The sequence below is a fragment of the Mauremys reevesii genome, linkage group 1 (genome assembly GCF_016161935.1).
Source record: "Mauremys reevesii isolate NIE-2019 linkage group 1, ASM1616193v1, whole genome shotgun sequence".
Lineage (NCBI taxonomy): Eukaryota > Metazoa > Chordata > Testudines > Geoemydidae > Mauremys > Mauremys reevesii.
The window spans coordinates 278,611,499-278,637,245 of record NC_052623.1 but is presented as its reverse complement, the minus strand read 5'-3'; the positions used below and the strand labels follow the sequence as shown (position 1 = coordinate 278,637,245).

The 25,747-nt window shown below is 40.8% G+C and overlaps 2 protein-coding genes across 2 annotated transcripts in view; one reads left to right on the top strand and one right to left on the bottom strand.

The window, feature by feature from the left end:
* Window positions 1–3,176: 3,176 nt before the first annotated feature.
* LOC120374523 lies at window positions 3,177–16,267 on the bottom strand. Its single transcript, XM_039494330.1, has 5 exons — window positions 16,143–16,267; window positions 8,005–8,076; window positions 6,130–6,195; window positions 5,941–6,044; window positions 3,177–3,771 (listed from the first exon to the last, which is right to left on the bottom strand). The coding sequence occupies exons 1-5, from the start codon at window positions 16,143–16,145 to the stop codon at window positions 3,177–3,179; spliced, it is 840 nt and encodes a 279-aa protein (XP_039350264.1). The 5' UTR covers window positions 16,146–16,267.
* The window catches only part of METAP2 (methionyl aminopeptidase 2), a 22,142-nt gene continuing 12,529 nt past the window's right edge, over window positions 16,135–25,747 (top strand). Inside the window, exons 1-4 of the mRNA XM_039495644.1 lie at window positions 16,135–16,399; window positions 17,552–17,653; window positions 21,518–21,583; window positions 21,906–22,008. Coding sequence (XP_039351578.1) covers window positions 16,225–16,399; window positions 17,552–17,653; window positions 21,518–21,583; window positions 21,906–22,008 — 446 coding nt within the window. The 5' untranslated portion in view covers window positions 16,135–16,224. The remainder of the gene's footprint in view (window positions 16,400–17,551; window positions 17,654–21,517; window positions 21,584–21,905; window positions 22,009–25,747) is intronic.

The window sequence follows — 25,747 nt, the reverse complement described above, 5'->3', positions numbered from 1 at the left end:
GAGGGGCATTTAGGTGTCAGTCCCATTCTAAGGCATTCAGCAATAACAATGTAAGGCTCACTGACATGATTTTAAAAAATTATTAAGTCTCAGGAGTTGTTTATGTTCTTAACCAGCGTATTTGCTTTGCAGAATATAATGTTAGTAGGCAGGAAAGTGCCTTCCAAACTCCTTTAGTTGAAAAACAAGGAACAAAGACATCTATGGAGATGAGGGCCTCAAATGACTGGATAAGTCTGATAAGCTTCAGTTCAGCAGTTTATCTGAACTCCAAACCCTCTGAAGTTTATCAGTCACTTTTCATTTTCCCCACAGCCTGAACGGCCTGGCATTGCTGCTCTGATGGGCTGGAGGCAGCACCCAGTTGAGTCCTTAAACAATACCCCAAGATTTAGCTAGAATGGGGGTAGGCAACCTATGGCACGCATGCCGAAGGTGGCACGTGAGCTGATTTTCAGTGGCATTCACACTGCCCAGGTCCTGGCCACCAGTCTGGGGGGCTCTGCATTTTAATTTTAAATGAAGCTTTTTAAACATTTTTAAAACCTTATTTACTTTACATACAACAAGAGTTTAATTATATATTATAGACTTACAGAAAGAGACCTTCTAAAAACATTAAAATGTATTACTGGCACGCAAAACCTTAAATTAGAGTGAATAAATGAAGACTTGGCACACCACTTCTGAAAAGTTGCCGACCCCTGAGCTAGAAGAAGTCATTGGAGAAACAAGCCACATCTACACCATTGAATCAGTTGGGGGTGCAGTGCTATGAACAGCATTGAGGCAGTCTCTATACTACCTTTCATTTTGGATACATTTCTATCTGGTGTCCACCATTGCAGCTGCACTGTCCTCTGTGTCTCTATTACACAGTTCCCAGCTCAGCTCCCTGCAGTTTGTGGGTGTAGTTTCAAAGGGCCTTATTAGAGCTCAAGGGATTGTGAGAGAAGAGGTAAAACACACACAACTCCCTAAGAAGCTCAGCCATTTCCATAGCATTTTCTCAGGACCTGGATGAATGGTCAGAGTTTGATCTGTGTTCGGTCAGACAATTTTCTCCTGACGCTCCTAGTAAAGTAACAGCCAAGTGCCCCAGAAGGCCCAGGAGAGGTGATTGAAGGTGTTGTAGCTACAGCCAGCCAGAGAATGAGCCCAGCAACAGATGGAATTTATCCGCAAAGTTCAGCTTCCCTGATTCTGTGCACCACTTCACAGTGAAGTTAGCCAGGTGACAGGCTGCTTTTGGGTCAGTACTACAGGCACCGGATGGTGAGATCAAGTGGTTTGGGGTGGTCTAGCAACAATGGCTGTAGAACTTAAACTTGCAGCAACAGACCTGCTGAATGGAAGTTCCTTTCCCCAAAGAAAAGGGTGGAGATTGCCCTGAGGAAGCTGGTTACCCCAGAGAGTTACTGATTGGTTGGGCATTAGTATGGGGTTGAGAAATCCACAGTAGGTGCTGTTGTGGTGGAGGTTTGCAGAACGATATATTAAGTGCTGAAGGGATGTGTGATCAAGATCGCAAATGATCCAGAGATCAGTGAGAATTTTGGATAAGTGGGCTGCTTACCTATGCAGGAGCTATAGATAGAAACCTTGTGCCCTTTCTGTGCATCCAGCAATTCATTAAGTCCAAGAGCATATTAACAGAAACAGATGCCACTCTGTGTGGCTGAATCATCATGATTATTTCTTTATGTTCAGCATGCATGATGCCAGAATATCTAGTGACTCTGGGCTTTTCAGAAAAGACTAGTAGGGCCCATTCTTCCCACCCCAGAACATATAGGCTGAGCGTGCTGCCTCTGAAGCCTGTTTGTTCAGCCTTGTCCAGTCCAAAATGTAAGGATCACATGCAGAGAGTCATTGTCAAGAGGCCACCAGATGAACTCCACAGGAAGTGAAGGGAGGAAAGTGGGTAAAATGACACTTTTTTACAAAGCAACATTTTTAAAGAAGTCTAATGAGTAACACAAAGTAAAACAGGGCTTCACTTCAGATTATGTTATTGGGCCATACAATACACTGTGATTTACATTAAAGTCAGTGCATTACGGATCCCCTTAAGGGCAAAAGTTATGGAGCAGGTAAAGGACTAGGCAGGTTTTAGCACAGATGGTTAAAAACTCATCCCAAAACAATGAACTGTCCTGCTTTCTGCCAACAGAGATAAGTGAATCTGCAAGTGCTTCTCAAAGGAAGGCTGATGAGCCTCATTGGCAGTGGGCAACTCCTTGTGGATGGGTTGGGTATCTAAACCTGTAGGCGTGGAGCTAGGGCAGAGTGTGATCTGGGTGGCTTGTTGGCTCTTGATTTGTATGACAGTGGAAGTGAGGCTTAACCTGAGGCAGTATCAATGGCTGTGCCAAGCTTTCTGTTTAATGTTTTGTAGGAAAGCGGAAATTTTCTATTCTTCTATAATAAACCTCATCCACACAGGTGCTTTAACTCAACTCAAGCATGCAGAATCCCTTGCCTGTTTTACTGCTGTTCTGACCAGCTTGTCACAAACACTTAACACCAAAAATACAGAAGGTGTACAGTTTCCTCTAAAAATATCTACTGACTTTGGGATTTTAGCCTTGTGTATGCAGAGTACCTTACCTTTTTCCTCAGACAGTTTTGATGACAGTGAGAAACTGATTGTGACAGGTAAGTGGGTATCATGTTGTGTAACAGGAGCTAAACAAGAGGGAAAAGGAAACAGAGTGCTTGTAAACATGCTCTGTAAACACACCTGGGGCAAGCCAATTTCTTAAAAAAGATTTTTTCTTTTAAGCAGAAAGACTGTAATTGCATACAAAAAGCTGAACAAGACTTGTCCAAGACCAATGGATCGGCGCTAATTATTGTGATACTGATGAACTTTCTTGGCCCAATATTTCATGCTGTTTCACTCACCTTTAAATGGGAAACCGTAAGTGCTTTGATAAATGGTTTGAAACATTGCCTAGTTTCGCTGTAGCTGTTACACTAAGTGTTTGTACTTCTAACTTTAGCTGCAAGGCTATTTCGCAATGTTCTTCGCAATACTTCTCAGTGAGTCACAACACATCACTGCACAGCCAACAGGCACTCTAGCCTAACAGGAAGAATTTTCCTTTTTCTAGCTGCTCCAGTGTGGCCACCTTCTCTAACCTAAATATTAGAGCGAAACACAGTTGCACATTCTACTTGCCTTTGTTTCCTAGAGGCTTATTTGGTGCCATTTCAGGATTCCTTTTTTCCTTTGCACAATCTGCAGGTAAAACACTCTTCTTGCGCCGACCTTTTGCACATTGAGTCATTTCATGATCCATATATTCAGACCCCGATGCCAGCTTCTCACACTCTTCTGATGCTTGGCTTTTCCCTGATCTTATGCTTTTGTACCTTAGGGACTGCTGGTGCTTTTTACTGTAATCAGCACCTTCAGTGAGCTCCTTCCAGCTGTAGTTCAGGAGATTTACAATTCCCTTAGGGAAAATAATGTCATAGCTAGCAAAGAGCTGCAATATTTCTCCGAGTTCATGTAAGATGGTGGGAGCCATGTATTTATATTCATCCAACAGGCTCGGCTGTATTTCTTCATCTGCTGGAAGGACTGAAGGCATTTGAGATAGCTTTGAGCTGGGAACTTCACTGCTAGTTTTGAATAGGGTAGTGCCAGATATCTGAGGCAGAAATGGATATTTCTCTCTTCTTGCTGTTTCATCTTTTAAGAAACTGTCTTCATTTCCTTCCACATGTTCTGCTGTACATCCAGGATTCCTGAATTTGACCAGGCTGGGGAAAAGATATTATACCTTTTAAGTAACAATTATTTTTGTTAAATAATATAACCAGGGAGTATACACAGTAGAAAGATGTCCACCTTGCAGTCAACATTCCTGCCTACAGTCTCAGCAGACAGGCCAATGATTGAATGGATATGGATCCTGTGCTACTTTCTCAGCCCCAGAAGTGGTGCTTCTAGGTCAAACTGAAACATTGACAAGGTTGTATGGTGAAACTTAACAGAGCTATAGCAGCAGCTGGAAGACTTTCTATGGACTTCGGTATGCTTTGGATCACTTAAAATAAATTCACTTACAATAATTATGCCTGCCCCTATTAATAATGACACAACTTTATTTTGTCACACACATTGTTTTCATAAACAATTTCCTCTCTCATAAATAAAATTAATATCAAATAAGTTAAAGGTTCTGCCTTTTACGGGTGACTTCCATTAAACTAGGCTTTGGATGTCCAAGGAGGGCTTTGCAGGTTGTTAGGTTTTATATACACACTTTTTTGTTTGTTTGTTTTTCACTTTAGAAACATGTGAAATAACAATACTGATCTTCCCTGGTTGTGGGAGGTATTGGAGCATACTTATTTTGAGCTCTCACACCTCAGTTGAAGGGACGGAGGTATTCAATCTTTAAAAAGATGTATTTTATTCAAAATAGGTATTAACGAAGAAGGTTCTAAATCCCAGTCCTGCAAATACTTATGAAGGTGCTTAATTTTAAGCACGATTAGTTTCAATGGGAATATCTCACATACTTAAAGCTAATCTGGGTAAAATGTTGAGAAATACCAAAGTGATTTTGGAACCTGAATCCCGTTTTCAAAAATGACTTAGGTGCTGAAGAGCTTCAGTCCCACTGAAAGCAAATAGGCTCCTCAGTCTCTTTGGTGTTTCTGAAAAATGTATCCTCTGACTAAAAATCTCTTTCCCTCTCTGTTGCTCAACTTTGACTCCTGTGATGTCATAATTTTACTAGTTCTCTATTCACCATAGAGTCTTCCAGGACCAACAAAACCTGAATTTCCAGTGCAAAAACCAGTAAGTCCTCTCCCATCCCCGTCTTTTTTAAATGACCATCCCTGTCCATCCTTTTGTAACTTTATATCTAATTAAGAAGTAATAGGTTTTTTTAAAAGGCATACAACCATTTTATTTCTTTCCAATTCACCTTTAACTCTTACAACCTTAGTGCTTGTAGCCAATAATGCCATATGGAATGCCATAAGGTTAATAGCCACTACTGAGCTCTGTAGCAAGGTAGCAGAAATTCATGGAAGCATCATTCAAAAAGAATTTCATAAATCATTTACAAGGTGTAAAGTGACTTGTAAAGGTGCACTAAACTAATAAGGAGCTCATTAGCATGCCAAATGCTGGAGATTTCTCATTAATTTATGCCAACTAATAGGGTTCTCCAGGCAGGTGTGTCCATCTCTCTGAAGGAAAAATATCAGTTTTAAAAATGAAAACAAATATTTATGTGAAGCACATTGCCTAAAGAATCCACTAGCAAAAACTAATTCACATCTTTCAAAATATTCACCCCTCTCCCCTGAGGTCATGAGTAGTCAGAGTAGAAATCTGACCCCTGGTAGAGAATCACTGCTCTGAACTATCCATCATTCCACACTGCTTCTCAATGTCATTGTAAGCTCCATAGGGCAGGAATATTTTCATCATTATTATTATCTGCTATTATGTATTATGTTAGTGCCTGAAGATCCCAACCAAGACTGTGGCCGCTTTCTGCTAGCTACTGTGCAAACCTCTAATAAGAAACAGTCTCTTCCCTGAAGAGCTTGCAATCATCATACAATGTGTTTCTCCGGGGGTACTTAGGAGAACATGTTTGCTACATTTGCAGAGCTGAATTGTAACCATTAAAGATTTTAGGTGCAAACTCATTTTCTTTTTACTTTAAATAAATTTTAGGTTATCATTGGCCATTACTGGCCGTTTTCTTAGATTGTTTTTTAAGTTATAAACAATTCATCATATTGAAACAAACTCAAAGGGAGATTTTTCAAAGGCACAAATGGGAGTCCAGAGAAGTTGGGTGTTTTCAACCCATTTCTCCTTTTGAACATTTTCTTCTCAACTACTAATTGGTGGAAACTGAATCATATATATTGCCACTGGCATCATATGAACTCCCTTACCTGGGAATAAAGCCCGTGGGCTGAGAATCTGTGGTGAGTGAATTGAAATCAGTGGGTGGTTCTTCTGGTATTTTCTTGCCCCGCTCTTTTGTTCTAGATTTCAGCTGAAACAAAATATATATTTTGGATTAAACATGTAAATGCTGGGGGGAAAAGAAACAATAATGTGCTAAAGATGAAAGAAAATACCTGGTCAAAGAAATATATGGGTCCTGGCTCCAGGGTTACAGGCAGTGGCATTTTCTCCCTTTGTTCCTAAAAGGGTGGAAACATGGTTATGCCAACAGAACGAGGGATTGAAAAGTGTTAGTATTTTCTGCAATATAATTAAGGTAACATTATTGTTTTCATTGCGAGACCCCAAAAATCCTCTCCAGTTAACATAGAAACCACTGCCATAGGAACAGCAACAAAATATTGCATAATTAATTTTTAAAATCTTTTAGCTGTGTTTAAAATTATATGAAATTCAAAAAAATTCAGTTTATCAATTTTTGACACATTTGTGTTTATACTGCTCCAGACTAGCTTCAGCGACTTCTTGTGGCATATTATCTGTAATGACTTTTCTTTTGTTTATTATGGGAATAAAAATGTAAAAATGGCAGAAGGTCTCATTTTGAGACGTGACTATCAACCCTGGCATACACAAACTTTACCAGATAGGGCTTTTATTATGCCTTTTTCAGAGATATATAACAAGCATCTTAAATATGTATTCAAGAAATATTGTTTCAAGTCTAAGGCCTTGATCCTGGAAGGAGCTCCATACAGATGGACACCTGCAGCCATACAAAGTCCATGGGTCTCCTCTTGGAGGTAGGGGTCTGGCTGCATGGAGCACCTTATTGGAGCAGGGCCTAAAACATGTTTGGGTGGAGATGCAGAAATACTGAAATCGCTATCTATCAGGTAAACAATCTGGGAATTTTAAAAGTGTAAATCTATACAAGAGACTGGAAATTATTTTTTCAGTTATGTAACATTAATCTTATCACCATTTAAAAACAATTGTTCGTAAATGAAATGCAAGGGAGGGTGCATCTGCAAAAAAGTCGACCAGTTGAATACACAAAGATCTGCATTTGAACATGCACATAGACAGATGTGCCCCGGTTTGTGTGTAAAAATGACAGTCTGTGCACTCCAGTGTATGGGTTTTGCAGCAAGATAGGGAACATGAATTTTCACAGATACACTCATTGTGCTCTTTGAAAATCTGGCCTCAAAATGATATCAAGATTGTGACAAAACTGACACAAGACAGGAAAGTCAGAATTCAGGTTGACAGGCTGCACGTAAACTGTGGCTTGGTGAAAAAGGTATGTGCCAATGGCCAGGATTTAGAAAAACAGGCTGCCAGGATTAAGTCTGAGTTTCTTGGCTTCTGTCAATTGTGTCACTTTTAACTTTGATTACATATACTTTTTTCTGTTTTAAATACAAGTTTTGAAAAGGAACTTTTTCAGACTAAAAAGAGTCATTTATTTGCTCATGCTGCAAACTCAAATATCTTTAACAATATTTATAATTCTCATAATTAATATTATTGATTATCTTAGCTCAGGAGAATATAGTAGCAAAGTGTAGGACCCACCTCCCTTCTCTATGTTCAGAAATGGGGTGAGGAGAAAATCTCTCTTCTCTCTCTCAGAGTGAGTAGGGTACATAAAAGATACTTTCTCTGGTAGAGTAGGCTTCTTTCTTCGTCAGACATCTACTTTTACTTTGTCAGACATCTCCAGTCTTCAGAGCTGATGCTGAAGTCTTTACTCATGTGAATAATTCCACTAGTTTCAGTGGGTTTACACGTGAGTAAGGGCTGCAAGTTTGGGCCCTCAGCTTGGACGAGAAGTATTAAAATGTCATAAACATGCAATTGAATGAATGAAATTAGCAACAGAAGTACATTTGATAAATACATTCATACTGCACTTCAGAGTTGGACATAGACTGTTCATTTCCTATTCCCCCTCCATTTCCCTCGTACAATACATACATATAGGACATCTCCCTTTCTTGGCATAAATATAAGACTTGAATGAAGAAAAAAGCATAACATACCCTGAAAGAAGCCTTTCCTTGAAGAACAGAACTTCTTTCGCTAGTAAAATGATGCAAATTGCAAACTGCCTCCTTAAAAAGAGAGAAAAGGAGGTGTGTCAATGTGCTTCTTTCTACACAGAGTTTAAAGTCCTGTTGCTTAGTAACCACATACTCTGGACTGTACTCAACTATAATCCCTTTTCTTAACTTCTCCAGCCCATGTATGCTTGTGTCTGGAGAGTTAGCTTTAAGTCCCTTCCTCCACCGCAAAAAATTGTTTTCATGTATTTCTTTCTCAAGACTCTACACTGGCTCTACCATCCATACAATACAATTTTATTTGACTGCTGTCAAATAGCATGTCATGTTTCAAAACACAGAATTACCGAACATAACACAATTTAAACACGAACAACAGGAGATGGATATTAACGGAGAAAGGGCCCAAACCTGTGAGTTGGTGAGTGAATCCCTCAAGATGTGGATAGCACTCAGCTCTTCTTAAACCTTGGTGATCAGTCCTAAAGCAGCAGGACAAGCTCTCCAGCACACAGTTATGGATACATATTTATGATTCATTATCACTTTATTAAATCAGTTCTGTTTCTTTATATCACTTTATTAATTCTTCTAATTTTAAAATGTGGTTCCCATTTACAATCTTCTATTATTCATGCCATCCTGTCATTTATTGACACTAATGAGTTACTCATGCCAGTTTTAACTCAGTATTTCATTTCCTTTGTTATTTTTTATTCATTTCTTGTCACCTTTGTAAACTAATATGCCACTGATTCTTTCTCCTGTCACCCATGTGTTGCTTTGCTCTTCTCACCCTCTCCCTGGCTTGTGTTCTCATCCTCTGGATTTTCAGCTCTCCATTGTTATTACTCTCACTTTTTCTTCTCTCCACCACTGCTCAGTATCATCTCCACTTCTCTAGGCCCCTCCTGACCTATTGGGCTTCCATAAACTTGTAAATCTCCATTATCTCTAACCCCTGCTATGTAATTGTGAAAACAAATAGGCTGGAAAATTTCCTAATCTTACAAACAATTAAGGAGCAGGTTAGGGAGCACCACCCAATGCATCTGTCTCAGTCCACCATGGCCGCCTCCCTCTGCTCCCCAGAAGGGACAATGGCTACATGTGAAGCTGAAAGACAAAAAATGTACTGGAAAATGGGAACAATGTTATGGACCCACAGGACTGTAACAGGCACAATGCAGATGATGTGCACAAATAAAATCAATAAATAAAAATGAAGGCTTGGCCAGGATTAAAAAACAAAAAACACCCAGCTCTGTGCAACCTCCGTCCTATCTAATTAGAAAACCACACAGCAAAGAAATAGATTAAAGCTGTCTGAGGCAGCAGTAACATATATATATATATATATCTATTGCTGTGCAATCTATTGTTAATAAAATGAAAGGCTGATCCTTTGTGGCCTATCCTAATTAGCTACATAGAGTACCACAGAGATCCTGATCAAGGAGCATGAATAACAGAATAGGAGAAATGGGAACAGTGTTAAAAAATTAGCAGCCTTGTCTACACACAAAAGTTGTACTGTTTTAACTATTCTGGTACAACTCTCAGTGGATACAGTTATACCAGTATAAATATGCTTATACCAGTATACTTTATTCCCATACAGGAAGGGCCATAAATGATACTGTCATAAGGCAGCTTTTTACTGGTATAACTGTGTCCACACTAGAGGTTGTACTGGTATAGTTATAATATTATAAAAAATATTAGACCCTTAACTGACATAGTTATACCAGTACAAAAACTGTGGGTAGATCAGGCCTAGTGGTATCAGGAATAAAATTGACTTAATTAATGAAGGTTGATGAATGGCAGCACAGCTGTTCTCCCTTTTTGTTTTTAGACTACCTTACATGATCTATATCATGTTTTACAAGCAAAGGGTGTGGGAATTCCACAAATTTCAATGTATGGCATGTCCCTCACATTGTTTCCGTCCCCAGCAAGCAAGAATGCTGGGTGGACAAGGGCTATATCGATAGAAACAATGGAAAGAATTTTTTTATGTTTATAGTCTCTCTGGTCTGTCACTGTGAAAGATAGGGTGGGCTAGTGGTCCCTCTGACCAACAGGATTAGAAACCAGAAGCTTGTGTATTCTAATCTCAGCTCTGTGTGTAACTCTTGCTCCACGTGAACTTTGGCAAATTACTTAACTTCTCTTCCTCACTTTTCTAACTCTAAAATCAGTTGCTTGTGAGGCTAAGGGTTCACTGTTCTTTCCAAGCAACTCTTGTCTCAGAGCCGACAACTCACTATATCTAATACATCACTATACCTAAACACCATGGTATTTATCTATGATGGGTACTGAAAGATTGTAACTTATCAATACTCACAATCATTGTGAAATGTGTGTATGGATAATATTTCAGGAATAATGTAACTATATTGAAAACTATGCCCTATTATGCCTTGAAGTAAAAGTTAATCGCCAGGGAATTGTATGTCTCAGTAATGATTCAAGTGGGAGGCAATTGGCACCCCTCCCAGGTCAGCTGGTGATGTAGTGCATGGTTCAATTGTCTACTCTTGCCCAATCCCAGAACAGTCAATGGAAAACCAGCAAAGACAACTGCAAACAATCAAAACCTCTTGGAGGGGAAAGGCATATTATATTAGAGAGGGGATCAACTGGTCTGTGAATAAAGACAAAAGACTGAATCATATATAACAGTGTGGAGAAAGACACTCTTCATCCATATACTGAGTGAGGCGACATCTTGTTGAGTGGAGGTGTTTCATGAAAGATTGGATCCTAGTTCCTGTGAAGCCAGCCCCCTTGGCAACAGACTGAACTTTGGAGAGGAAACTTACCTTATTAGCTAAGAAAGGTAGCTATTAATAAGTGTAGGTCCTAGTTCACATTTTATTATTTAATTTTATATGGTAACCATTTATTTCCATCACTCTCTCTTGTTTCTAGTGGAACCACCATTTTTACTTAAGCCTTCTTTAGTTTTATTATAAGTGCTGTTTTATTATAAGTGCTGTGTATCACATAGGAGTGGTGATTTAAGGTTCACCTGGTAAACTGGGGTACACTGTTTTTTTAGGAGCAGGGGATCTGGATTCCTTGATTTCTTAACATTAATAAGTCACCATCACCAGATGGCATTCACCCAAGAGTTCTGAAAGAACTCAAATGTGAAATTGCGGAACTATTAACTAGGGTTTGTAACCTGTCCTTTAAATTGGCTTCTGTACCCAACGACTGGAAGATAGCTAATGTAACGCCAATATTTAAAAAGGGCTCTAGAGGTGATCCCAGCAATTACAGACCGGTAAGTCTAATGTCAGTACCGGGCAAATTAGTCGAAACAATAGTAAAGAATAAAATTCTCAGACACATAGAAGAACATAAATTGTTGGGCAAAAGTCAACATGGTTTCTCTAAAGGGAAATCGCGTCTTATTAATCTATTAGAGTTCTTTGAAGGGGTCAACAAACATGTGGACAAGGGGGATCCAGTGGACATAGTGTACTTAGATTTCCAGAAAGCCTTTGACAAGGTCCCTCACCAAAGGCTCTTCCGTAAATTAAGTTGTCATGGGATAAAAGGGAAGGTCCTTTCATGGATTGAGAATTGGTTAAAAGACAGGGAACAAAGGGTAGGAATTAATGGTAAATTCTCAGAATGGAGAGGTGTAACTGGTGGTGTTCCCCAAGGGTCAGTCCTCGGACCAATCCTATTCAACTTATTAATAAATGATCTGGAGAAAGGGGTAAAAAGTGAGGTGGCAAAGTTTGCAGACGATACTAAACTGCTCAAGATAGTTAAGACCAAAGCAGACTGTGAAGAACTTCAAAAAGATCTCACAAAACTAAGTGATTGGGCCACAAAATGGCAAATGAAATTTAATGTGGATAAATGTAAAGTAATGCACATTGGAAAAAATAACCCCAACTATACATACTATATGATGGGGGCTAATTTAGCTACAACAAATCAGGAAAAAGAACTTGGAGTCATCATGGATAGTTCTCTGAAGATGTCCAGGCAGTGTGCAGAGGCGGTCAAAAAAGCAAACAGGATGTTAGGAATCATTAAAAAGGGAATAGAGAATAAGACGGTGAATATATTATTGCTCTTATATAAATCGATGGTACGCCCACATCTTGAATACTGCGTACAGATGTGGTCGCCTCATCTCAAAAAAGATATACTGGCATTAGAAAAGGATCAGAGAAGGGCAACTAAAATGATTAGGGGTTTGGAAAGGGTCCCATATGAGGAGAGATTAAAGAAGCTAGGACTTTTCAGCTTGGAAAAGAGGAGACTAAGGGGGGATATGATAGAGGTATATAAAATTATGAATGATGTGGAGAAAGTAGATAAGGAAAAGTTATTTACTTATTCCCATAATACAAGAACTAGGGGTCACCAAATGAAATTAATAGGCAGCAGGTTTAAAACAAATAAAAGGAAGTTCTTCACACAGCACAAAGTCAACTTGTGGAACTCCTTACCTGAGGAGGTTGTGAAGGCTAGGAATATAACAGAGTTTAAAAGAGAACTGGATAAATTCATGGAGGTTAAGTCCATTAATGGCTATTAGCCACGATGGGTAAGGAATGGTGTCCCTAGACTCTGTTTGTTTGTCAGAGGGTGGAGATGGATGGCAGGAAAGAGATCACTAGATCATTACCTGTTAGGTTCACTCCCTCTGGGGCACCTGGCATTGGCCACTGTCGGTAGACAGCATACTGGGCTAGATGGACCTTTGGTCTGACCCAGTACGGCTGTTCTTATGTTGCCAGTGCCACGGGCTGGATATCACAGGGGGACTCAGGGACTGGGGTGCACCTCTCATTAACTTGCAAGGCGGTGTTAGGGCTGGCATAGGCCAGAACAGAGTGTTTGAGTGGCTGACAGGCTGATGGTATCAGCAGGGGCGGCTCTAGGTATTTTGCTGCCCCAAGCACGGCAGGCAGGCTGCCTTCGGCGGCTTTCCTGAGGGAGGTCCCCGGTCCCGCGGCTTCGGTGGCAGCCTGCGGCAGGTCCGCCGAAGCCGCGGGACCAGCGGACCCTCCGCAGGCATGCCGCCGAAGGCAACCTGCCTGCCGCCCTCGTGGCGACCGGCAGAGCGCCCCCCGTGGCTTGCCACCCCAGGCACGCGCTTGGCGTGCTGGCGCCTGGAGCCGCCCCTGGGTATCAGGGAGCTAACACCAATCTGCCACAGGCAAGATTCCCTCTTGATAGATGCAGGGGGTAAAAAAGTCACTCACCGTCCTAGGTACCTTAAGAACCATTAGAGAGGGTTAATTAGTTTGTTCAGTATATTGAAGCTATAAAATGTATAACAGCTCTAAGTGTTATAATTGTTGTAGCTATGTGAGTCCCGGGATATTAAAGAGACAGGGTGGCTGAGGTTGGTCCAATAAAAGATATTACCTCACCCACTGTATCTAAGTATTAGATACGGTATTGTTGGGGACAACTTCCTGGTGCAAGTACTAGAGGAACCAACTACGGGCCTGCTCCTCTTGACCTGCTGCTCACAAACAGGGAAGAATTGGTAGGGGAAGAAGAAGTGGGTGGCAACCTGGGCAGCAGTGACCATGAGATGGTTGAGTTCAGGATCCTGACAAAAGGAAGAAAGGAGAGCAGCAGAATACGGACGCTGGCCTTCAGAAAGGCAAACTTTGACTCCCTCAGGGAACTGATAGGCAGGATCCCCTAGGATGCTAATACGAGGGGGAAAGAAGTCCAGGAGAGCTGGCTGTATTTTAAAGAAGCTTTATTGAGGGTGCAGGAACAAACCATCTCGTAGTGTAGAAAGAATAGCAAATATGGCAGGCGACCAGCTTGGCTTAACAGAGAAATCTTCGGTCTTCACAGACAGCGTCAGCTCAGTATGGGTAGGAGGTGAGCAGCCCTCAGAGGTGAAAGAACAGGTTAAGGACTATTTAGAAAAGCTGGACATGCACAAGTCCATGGGGCCGGATCTAATATATCCGAGGCTGCTGAGGGAGTTGGCGATTGCAGAGCCATTGGCCATTATCTTTTAAAACTCCTGGTGATTGGGGGAGGTCCCAGCCAACTGGAAAAAGGCAAATATAGTGCCCATCTTTAGAACAGGGAAAAAAGGAGAATCCGGGGAACTACAGACCAATCAGCCTCATCTCAGTCCCTGGAAAAATCATGGAGTAGGTCCTCAAGGAATCCATTTTCAAGCACTTGGAGGAGAGGAAGGTGATGAGGAACAGTTAACATGGATTCACCAAGGGCATCTGATTGCCTTATCTGATGAGATAACTGGCTCTGTGGATATGAGGAAAGCGGTGGATGTGATATATCTTGACTTTAGCAAAGCTTTTGATACGGTCTCCCACAGTATTCTTGCCAGCAAGTTAAAAAAGTATGGATTAGTTGAATGGACTAAAAATTGGATAGAAAGCTGACTAGATCGTTGGGCTCAACGAGTAGTGATCAATGGCTCGATGTCTAGTTGGCAGCCGGTATCAAGCGGAGTGCCCCAGGGGTCTGTCCTGGGGCTGGTTTTGTTCGACATCTTCATTAATGATCTGGATGACAGGATGGATTGCATCCTCAGCAAGTTTGCGAATGACACTAAGCTGGGGGAGAGGTAGATACGCTAGAGGGTAGGGATAGGGTCCAGAGTGACCTAGACAAATTGGAGGCTAAGGCTAACAGAAATCTGATGAGGTTCAACAAGGACAAGTGCAGAGTCCTGCACTTAGGACAGATGAAGCCTATGCACTGCTACAGGCTGTAGAAAAGGACCTGGGATTACAGTGGACGACAAGCTGGATATAAATCAACAGTGTGCCCTTGTTGCCAAGAAGGTTAATGGCATAATGGAATCCTGCGGCATATTGGGCTGCATTAGTAGGAACATTGCCAGTAGATCGAGGGAAGTGATTATTCCCCTCTATTAGGCATTGATGAGGCCACATCTGGAGCATTGTGTCCAGTTTTGGTCCCCCCACTACAGAAAGGATGTGGACAAATTGGAGAGACTCCAACGGAGGGCAATGAAAATGATTAGGGGGTTGGGGCACATGACTTATGAGGAGACGCTGAGGGAGCTGGGCTTATTTAGTCTGCAGAAAAGAAGAGTGAGAGGGGATTTGATAGCAGCCTTCAACTACCTGAAGGGCGGTTCCAAAGAGGATGGAGATCGACTGTTCTCAGTGGTGGCAGATGACAGAAGAAAGAGCAATGGTCTCAAGTTGCAGTGGGGGAAGTCTAGGTTGGATATTAGGAAAAACGATTTCACTAGGAGGGTGGTGAAGCACTGGGATGGGTTATCTAGGGAGGTGGTGAAATCTCCTTCCTTAGAGATTTTTAAGGCCAGGCTTGATAAAGCCCTGGCTGGAATTATTTAGTTGGGGTTGGTTCTGCTTTGAGCAGAGGGTTGGACTAGATGACCTCCTGAGGTCTCTTCCAACCCTCATCTTCTCTGATTCTATGAACTTATTCATAACAATTGTCCCTTTGAGTAGGAACTGCTCCTATATGTAGAGTCTTTTGTTTTCTGTTTTATACCTTCAAACGATTCTTGTGGTGGAATATACAGTAGCCTCCACATTATTGGCTTCTACACCGCTCTCCTTTGCAATGAGTTGCCAGTCTGTCTCCCTGATCTATTAATTCCCTCCAAACAGAAGCCCGGTTCCCTGAACATATCTGGAGTCACCCAAGCGGTTCACATAATTGCAATGGAGTTGAAAGACGACCTCACGAGGCCTTGTTTTTTTGTCCAAATGTTTGGGTTTGGTTGTTTCTGCTGTGGTGGGTTAGAGAGGTGACATTTGAAATATGACTGAACAAAGACACCAAAGCTCTGAAATTTGAAAAACTTCTGCAGGACATTCATGTAAGTGGTCAGAACACGGTAGGGGGGCGGCTGCCTGTGCAAACTGTGTGAAAATGTCGACACACTCTTCCTCCGATGTGAAACATTTCAGCAGCCGTGTCTCCGGCCCCGGGTGGGCGCTGGGCACTCCCAGGCGCTGCACAGGCACAGGCACCGCCCGCGCGGGAAACTGCCCGGCTCGCGCCCCTCGCAGCAGCACGTGTCTCGCAGCCCCTCCCGGCGGCAGGACTCTGGCCTTCCCGGCATGCCCCGCGCTTACCATCGAGCGCTGCGCTGGTGGCGTCGGCGTGGGGAGCGGGGCGGTCCCGCCGGCCTCTCCGTCTCTGTCAGGCCGCGGCAATATGGCGGGCGCGGAGCAGGGGGCGAGCCCCGAGCAGGCGGAGAAGCACCTGAACGGGGAGCTGCTGCTGCTGCTGGAGCCCGAGGACGCGGAGGGCGGCGCGGCGGGGCCCGGCGCCGAGGAAGGCGCCAAGAAGAAGCGGCGGAAAAAGAAGAAGAGCAAAGGCGCCTCCGCGGGTAGGGGCCCGGAGCGGGGCCTGGAGACCCTCCCGCGGGCAGGGAGCCGAGCCGGGCACCGGGGACCATCTCCTTGGGGCGGCGAGTGGCCGCCTCGCGAGGGGCTCGGCAGTGAAGCCGCCTTGGCGGGCGGTAGCTGGGGTGGGGGGCGTGAGGCGGCTTTTGGGGCCAGTGTGCGGGTGGGGGTAGGGTGCGAGACGCGGCCGTGGATGGGGGGCGGGGTGGTGTGTGTGTGTGTGTGTAGCTGTGGTGGGACTGGGGGCAAGTCTCTCCGTGGCTTGGGAGGTGGTTCTGTGAGTGTGGCTGCCATTGGGACGGGGAAATCTGCCGTGGGGTCAGTCTGTCAGTGGGGAGCCACGATGAGCCTGGTATTGTAATTGGCGAGTATCTTTGTGGCCTTGCTGTTGTTTCCCTCACGCTCTGCTCCTGTTGCTTGCCTTTGAGGCAGGTGATGTGAGGTGCCTGAAGATCATTCAAAATAGTGGTTAAGATCATTCAGAATAGTCGTAACATTGGCACAGGCGACTGTTGGTCGCTCATACGTTTGTGTGAGAGAAAGTCCCTGTATGTTTCAGCTCACAGCCTGTTTCAGGGACAGTTTGCCGGGAGATTGTGAATGCTGGTTTGTACACAGCAATATCCGCTCCTATGGCCAGAGATAAATAGCATAATTTTGTTGCCTTAAAGTTTATCCCACAGGAGGGAGCCTTTCCCACTAACCTCCCAAACATTGTACATAGAGATCTGAGGTGAGTCTGTGCAAATAGTGTAAGGAAAGCACAATTTGAGTCTCTTTTAACAGGCTAGAAGTTAGTTGCAGATACTTCGTGGTTATCGTTATTTTCATACCACTCATGTTATCTCCCTTGAGCAGGCTGGTGCTAGGACCAGCAGAGTTATACAGACAGAAAAGAACTGTAGTTATTTGAACTATTGGATAATCTTACCTTTATGTGCAGGCTTTTTTAATGGCTCCTGTCACCATAGTACCTAACAGTTGTTGTTACATGTTCCCTACTTTAGAAAAGGTGAGACGTGTTCTGATATCTTCATAATGAGGGCTGTAAAAATATTTAGATACTTTTTTTAGGTTTTTATATCACAATTCGGAGCCATTTTATTTTGGTAAATCTCACACTATTTTGCAAACAGGACAAGAAACAGAGAGAGAATTAGAGAGTGCTCTTGATGATGTAGCAAAACAGTTGGATAAACAAACACTGGAGGAGAAGGAAAAAGATGATGATGAAGAAGGCAAGTGTAACATTGTTTTTCTAACATCTAAAATGAAAGTCTGTGCAGTGCTTGAAATTGTACACTTCTACCCCAATATAACGCCACCCAATATAACACGAATTCGGCTATAACGCAGTAAAGCAGCGCTGGGGGGTGGGGGTGGCGGCGGCGCAGTCCGGAGGATCAAATCAAGTTTGAAATATTGCGGTTTCACCTATAACGTGGTAAGATTTTTTGGCTCCTGAGGACAGTGTTATATCGAGGTAGACGTGTACTTTCTACAGCTGTCTAGTTTTTCCAGTTTAAGTAATTTTTTTCATCCAAGGTGCCATTGTATATTTGTAGCAGCTTTTCTTCATATTCAGTAATTTGCTAACTGGGTTATTAGCCTCATTATGTCACTTGAGCAAGAGATTAAATTTCAGACAGACACATTGTGCCACCTGATAGCAAAAGTTGTAGCTGGTTTTTATCCTTATGGATTTATATCACAAAGGAGATCTTTTAGTGTGATATAGAACAAATAATATAGGGGAATGCTGGAGGAAGAGTCTGAGGAGATGTTATAATAAAACACACTATTATAAAACGTGTATTTCTAGTCACTGAGGAAAATTCTACCTGTAATCCTAGTTCTTGCACTGAAACCTAACTAAAGAAATATGAAACACATTGCAATACAGGTACACACTTTTTATTGCTGCCAATATGGATTCTAAACAAGTAGTTAGTGAATCATTTTTTGTTTCTAATCTGACTTTAAACATATCTTATGTTATAAACATATTACATGATTGAAAACCAAATAGAATTGACCTGTTCAGTAAATTCACTGTTCTGTGTAATAAAACCGCGCATTTAGCACCTGTCTGCTGAATTAGCATTTAAAATTGGCTCAACATCCTAAAGTGGCAAACTACCTCTGGAGCTTTAGGTTTCTGAACATATTAAATAGGATGTTAGTATCCAGAAACACTTCAGTAGAAAGAAGAAAAAAATTGCATTGGTGCATATAGCACTAGACAATAACCTTTGATTCTGAATGTATGTACAGTATCCAAGTCCAATTAATTGCTGTTCATAGTACTGTGTTCTGATAAAACTGGATTTCTCATGGCTTACTTCAGGTGATGGGGTAAAGGGATATTAATGTTAATATAATGTGTACATTGTTGCTATGATTGCTGTTGACTCAGAATTCAGTGAGAATAATAGCGAATGCTTCATAGTGAAAGGAATTCCTTGTCGGGGGGAGGAGGGGAGGGAATTAGAATTCTTGGATATTTTATCTCGTGGAGAGTGTTTTTATTCATAGATAAATTAGTACATTGCATTTCACTCTGCTCTGTCTTTTACAGTGTAGTTATCAATATTTAAATAAACCTAAAATTTTAAGTGGTATTCTCACTGAAATAATGCTCTCCCTATCTTCCGTACAAATTACTTGTAAATTCTTTTACAAGCTAAATATCAGAATTTTTAATTTTTTGATTGCCTTTTGTGCTTGACCCATTCTCTTCACACCACTTGAAATCTGTGTAATTGTGGGAAATAGAGGCTGTGCCTGAAATCTGTTCCTGTTTGCTTTTCTTAAAAAATACTCATTTTTTTGGCCATCTCCACAATTGGGTAAAACTAACACTGCCCATTGGATGGGAAGAAGGGTTCAGAAAGTATTCACTATGGGTCTGCTGCATTACTGAGTTGGGTTGGCACCTTAGCTCATCTGAGATAATGGAAAGTATAGTTATTGTGTTTCTGAGAAATGAATTGCATTTCAAGTATGGTCATGGCATATAAGGGCTTGTTTCAATTCCTTGTAAATTCTTAGGGTGCTAGCCTGGTGAAAAATTTCTCTTTGTTACCGGATAAACAGCCTGGAACAGAAAAGAACATTAGTTGGAAACAGTAGTTATGGATCTGGTAGCAGAGTAAGTTGGCAGCAATTTTCAAAGACATGGCAGCGTAGGCCCAGTTAGTTTTGCTTACTGATTGGCAGATTCTCTTGCAAGTGACATATGATAAGATCATGGGACGTGAATAACAGTAGCTACCGACTTCTTGAATTTTGCCAGTGTCTGCAGTGGGTTAGCATAGGGACCTGGAAGATACCCTGACTCTGTGAGTTCATGAACTATATGTCAAGACTACTACTTTTTCTGATGCAGTGTTAATGGATTAAGCACAGTTCAAGGTCAAGATCCATGTGACATAGTTATTGTGATTGAAAGAAATAAGTACAGGCTATTAGGAGAGAGTGACCACCTAACTGCTAAATAAATTTTTGATTGAGAACCTGGCAGGACAAATTAGAAAGCAGAAACAACAGGGTGTTTGTATCTACAAGACATCCTTAAAGATTATAAAACGAAATACTTAAGGCTGAAACTTGACTCTCTTTTACACACTGGGTTTTAATTAAGTACTAAAATCTGCACCCACTGCAGGACTGCAATGATCTAAAAATCACCAATCTACTTAATAACAACTCGGATTACATTGACCATTTTACATAAGTAAAATGACCAGATAACATAAATCATTTGCCATTTGAAAGGCATGGAGATCTAGTGATTCCAATTTTTGTGCAAGGAATGCCCTGTCAATTTTTATAGATGAGCAAATACAGGGTTCTGAGTAAATATGATGAAAATAGCAACACTTTATATTGGAAGAAATTGGGACAACTTCTGGAATCAGTTTTTGTAACTAAAACAGGAGAGTTGGAGTGGGTGGTATTTGGATCTAGAAGGTGTAGGCAGATAGATGTGCAGAGTAATTAGCACTTCAGCTAAACATGTTGTACACTGTTTTATAATCTTTGCACGCATGGAGTAGGTAAATGTTATTAGACGTAGCCCCATCATGTTAAGTAAATGTTATTTTTTGATAGTCAAACCACGCTATAATTACACTCAGGTTGTTTCTTGCTGCTTTGATGCCATGTACTCCCCTCTCTTCAGGCTCTGAAAATTTGTAGGAAGGAGTACCGTAAATATTGGTCCCACTCCTGGGTTACCTGTCATTTATGTCTTCTGCACTACTTAGGTGGTGAGCTCCATATTTACCTTTGTGAGTTCTGCCATCACTGTTTTTCTTTTTCTGGTAAAGGAAAGTAACAGTTCTCTAAAGTGGTAGTCACTTCTTTCCAGCTGTATTATCTAATATGATTCTTTTTAACCCCTTTTCCCCAGAGGCCTCATGTTAGCTAGGTTCTGAAAATGGGATTTGGGATGGAAAGTGCTCTATTTCTAACACATTCCTCATAGGCTTTCTTTTTTCATTGACTAACTTCTAAAATATGCCGCCAACATATAAAGGAACTGTTCAGAGATATGCTATCAGCAGCGGTGATTTCAGAAGTATCTTGTTACATCTGAATCTGGAGTTGGGAAGGAATCTGCAACTGTTGGTGATTGCTTCTAGCTCTCTCTCTTACCTATTCAGCTTTCTTCAAAGTTTCTAGAATCTATGAATCTGGGGACTTGTAACAAAACTGAATAACATCAAGTTCAATGCAGCTGAGGTAGAAGCAGCATTGGTCCCAGATGCTGTGTTGTACCTAGTTCAAAACTCAAATTCTTCTATTTGCTTATGGCATAGTTTAAAAGGGATGTACACATTTTAAGTGAAGTCAGATGTTTGACTTTCAGATAGAGTTTGTATAAAACTGTTGATTTTTTCATTGCTGTATACAAGCTGTAAACTAAGGTGTCAGATACAGGTTGTCTCATAAGCTGTATAAAATTGAGGTATCAGTTTTCTGAGTGTTCTTTAAGCCATTTTACCTGGTAGTTTCTCAGTAAGGTGCCATAATAATTTTTGTCCTACATTTAACTCTTTGAGGGTGTGTATGTATATATAAACACATTTCTTTTACAGACGGAGAGGGTGAAGGAGATGGAGCAACAGGGAAGAAAAAGAAGAAAAAGAAAAAGAAGAAAGGACGTATGTGTCAATTACAACAATAATAAAGGGAATTTTCTCTCATTCTCACTTAAACTTATTCTACTATATTATGGTTGTCCAGTTAAAAATATTGTGGGGGATGGCCAAGGCTGTCTGAAAATTCTCTCTGGTGCCTCTGAATGCTGCACTGAGCATTGGCCAGGTCAGATGACTTGAGGGCATCATGGTACATGGTGTTCCAGAGATAAGCCCAAATTCTGGCAGGAGGCTCTTCAATATACTTTGCTATTTTTGCTTTTCTTGCAGTTTATAATAATTTACAGCTTGCAGTATAAAACTTCTTAAAATGTTTACTCAACAGCTAAGGTGCAGACAGATCCACCTTCTATTCCAATATGTGATCTATTTCCCAGTAGCATATTTCCAAAAGGAGAAGAATGCGAATATCCACCAACACAAGATGGGTAAATGTTTTGTTTCTGTTTTTAAGTCTAAAAAATAATTAAGTTTAAAAAATAAATACTTCCAATCTGAAAGAACTTCTGATATACAACGAAAGACTTAATTTTCCTGCAGCTTTTCTTGACTAATCCTTAATGCAGATTGTGAACAAAGTTGATGGTAATGCCTCTTTACTGGATCATCTAATAAGTTCCTCCACAGAGGTCATCAGGTCAGAAATATTCTCCCTTCAGACCCTTAAAACTCATTGGACTGGATTTATATTTTACTCAAATATTTGTGTAGCTTACTTTCTTATGGAGTCCCTATATAAACTAAAATAGCTGCAGTAGCATGCTGATGCTCTTAATAGGATGTTCACTGTGGAGCATAGACTGGAGTTGGATGAAAAATATAGAAGGTGGGGGGAGCGGGGAGTATTTGAACACATGCAAATAATGTCATTTTTTACAATCTTTTACTTGCTATCCACAGGCTTTCTTAGGAGTGGACTTTTTTTAGGTGTAACATTTATGGTAAAAGTGTGTCTAATGTATGAAAGTTTACGCCCTGATGTCAAGCCCTTCTCCTGTTATAGATATAGATATATAGAGATAGCTATATCTCTATCTCTCTCTGTGTAAAAAACGTGTCTGCTCAGGTAGCAGAAGTAATGCCATGAGACTTAGGTGACCATCACACACACTAACAGAAAATGGGGTAAAATTTGTTGAAAACGTTGTTTATGAAATAGTCTTCATGGCTCTAGCAATATCTCTTTTAAATGGCATGTAAATTTAAAAATTACACTAATTTTTGTGCCTGCTAATGTTATAAGTATGCCTAAGATTGCTGTAACTAAGATTCAAACCAAAAGCAACAAAATTCTGGTTTTGCCCCTCTGGTCGTAGTGCTTGAATCCTAGGGCTTCACAGCCTTTGCTAACTGAGGCTTCCTCCCCAGCCATCTCCTGCGTTCTGCAGGTGTCTTCCCCTCAGACCCTTACCCTAATAGGTTCAAAGTCCCCTCTTGTGTCCTTTTCGGACCTTGGGTGTCTTGTCTGCTCCACTCTGGAGGAGACAGGAATCCTTATGTGATTTTCTGTAGGCACATGACTGGGAGCAAGCACGTGACCTGCATCAACATGGCCCAAGGGCTGTAACAGGTTCATTCTTCTGCACCAATGTGCCCTGTTACATAGACTTTTACCATTATTCTTGTGTCTGCATTTTCTTAGCTTTTTCCATACCTATTAATATTAGAACTACAGGACAACAATTAAGTTCATTTTGAGAGACTGAGTATAAGCTAACTAAAATGAATGAGGACCTTGAATTCTCAAAACATATCAGAGGGAACTTCTGCCTCTTTTTTCCCCCTTCAGCCATACGCTCAATGTCTCCAAAATACCTTTCTACAAAGAGCATCTTTGCTTTGTAAATAATGTTACACAAAAGGTTTTGAGCATATGCTCTGATTGGATAGTGGAAAATAATCCAGATGGTGACCTAAGAGGATCCAGTATTCAACCACCCATAGTTATTTGTCTATATTCGGTAGACACAATCACATTGAAACTTTAACAAGATCAGTATCCTTTGGGTCCTGTAAGGCCATCTCATTTCCAGAATCAGTGTGAAAGATGAAGAGAAGATCTAAACATTGCTAGAGTAAATAGCTTGGGCTCCTTGTTTCCTTCGGGAGATAGGTCATTGGTCCAAATGGTCTTGTTTAGCTTGCAGAACTGAATTTCCTAGCTTTGTGCAGTATAACAAAATAGGCATAATTTCCTAATCTAATAGGACTGAGATCTGTATCTCCATGTATTCTCACTGGGAATTCTTCAGCATACCTTTGCAAGTTTTTAATAGCTTGTCATTATGAGGTTTTGTAATTCAATCATTAACTTAGTTTTGCATTTTATATATTTGTTAGGTATTGTGAAAGGTCTTGCTGTGAATCTAAGTATGAAAAGACTGTGGTTTAAAGACATACAACTGCCTGAGAATTATCCACAAAAGAATAGATTGTTTCAGTCCAGGCATAGTACCTTTTTGGGGTTACCGAAGTATGTATTTCATGTAGTGTTGCTCACTTCTAAGAGAGACTTACCTTTCATATAATGTGAAATTTTTTTAAATCTAATTTTTGAAAAGCATTTGTAGTGTCTGTGGACAGCCAATGGCTGTTGCTAATATATAACATAACGAGCACCATAGGTATGTTTAGGAGGTCAATATGTCCTATAACCTTGAGACTTATTGTTACTGAATATATTGAGTATCAAAGTAATGTAATTTGAATAAGGTGTTTCACTTCAATTCATGGTATAAAAGGCTTTCTCAAAAGGGATTAATATTGTTAATCCAGTTAGAGTAGGACGACAGAGGACTAGTGGGTTTCCAATGTAAACAGATTCTTTGTGTCCACTGGAAGAACCAACCAGTCACGCTTCATATATAGCTTTTGATTCACCTCCAGGGAGGTGAATGTAACCAGCCTTGGTCAGAGACATCTTCAAATGTATTTATAAAATGACCACTTTGTTCACTTGAGTTGTTTTTAGCATATTAGATAATACAAATAATAATATGGTTTACCCAGAGCATATGAATTGATGACCCGAGAGAAATGACCCTTCCACTCTCCAGGAATTAAATCTATAGATATACAGATTTACATGCAGACTGACTCAGAATTCAGCTGATAAAAGTTTGTATAACATTTCTAATTCATTAAGAAATGACATCCTGTTTTATCATTCGTTGAGTTGTGAAATACAGCTAAGTACTGAAGAATCAATAAATAAGTATTTTGATCAATATTCGCCAGCCTTTATATGTGACTATTTGTAAAAGCTGTTTTGTTGATGCATCTCTTTTGTACCTAAAACTATTGAAGAGGAGCATGGCTTGCTAAACTAGGAATAGTTCCTTTACATAGTTTGCTTTCAGCAAATCTACTCTTGAATTGCGCTCCTATTTTTTATTTAAATATTCTAAAATGCAAGAGCTGATCTGGCATTTTTGGCTAAACAATTAGCTATAACTTAAATCTGCTTTGAACTGGCTAAAGTACATATCAGAACATTTCCCATAACGTAATTATTTTCATTTTATACATGATGAAGCAAATATTACTTCTTGATCATAGGTCTTCTCATGCTTCCAGTGCAGTCAGTGAGGTTTTTCCTTTGATTTCCTTGGGAGCAGGAGCATCTCCCGTATTATAGCAACACTATAATATGGTATTTAAAGTAGTGCTGTCAACTCAAATGTTTTCTAATTGAGTAATCAAAAAATAATTTGTTTTGCTGATAGAGCACCGTTTAAAGGCATATACATATTTAAAAAAACCCAAAACTTAAATTTAATTTTATAAGGTTCTTTCTGCTGTTGATACAGCTCTCTTCCCAGGGGGACAATGCATGTGCTGCAAGTGTGCTGTCTATGTGCCTACCTGTTGACACTTCAGTTTGTTTAGTCTTTGCCACTGTTACTGTTAAAACACTCCTGGAGAGCTTGTGTGAAGAGAGCATGTGAGCTTTTCCCAGAACTGTGCATGGGAGTGATGTCCTCATGCTAGTGTGTGCAACAAGAACAACTGAATATTAGCAAAATAGTGAAACTGACTGTATGCAGTGCTGCCAAATGCATACAGCAAACTGAAAAAAAGAATATTCTGTAATCTAGGTACAGAATTTTTATATGAAAATATGATTTTCAGGATGGCTCTGACCCTTTAAGGGTGATTCTGCACTTT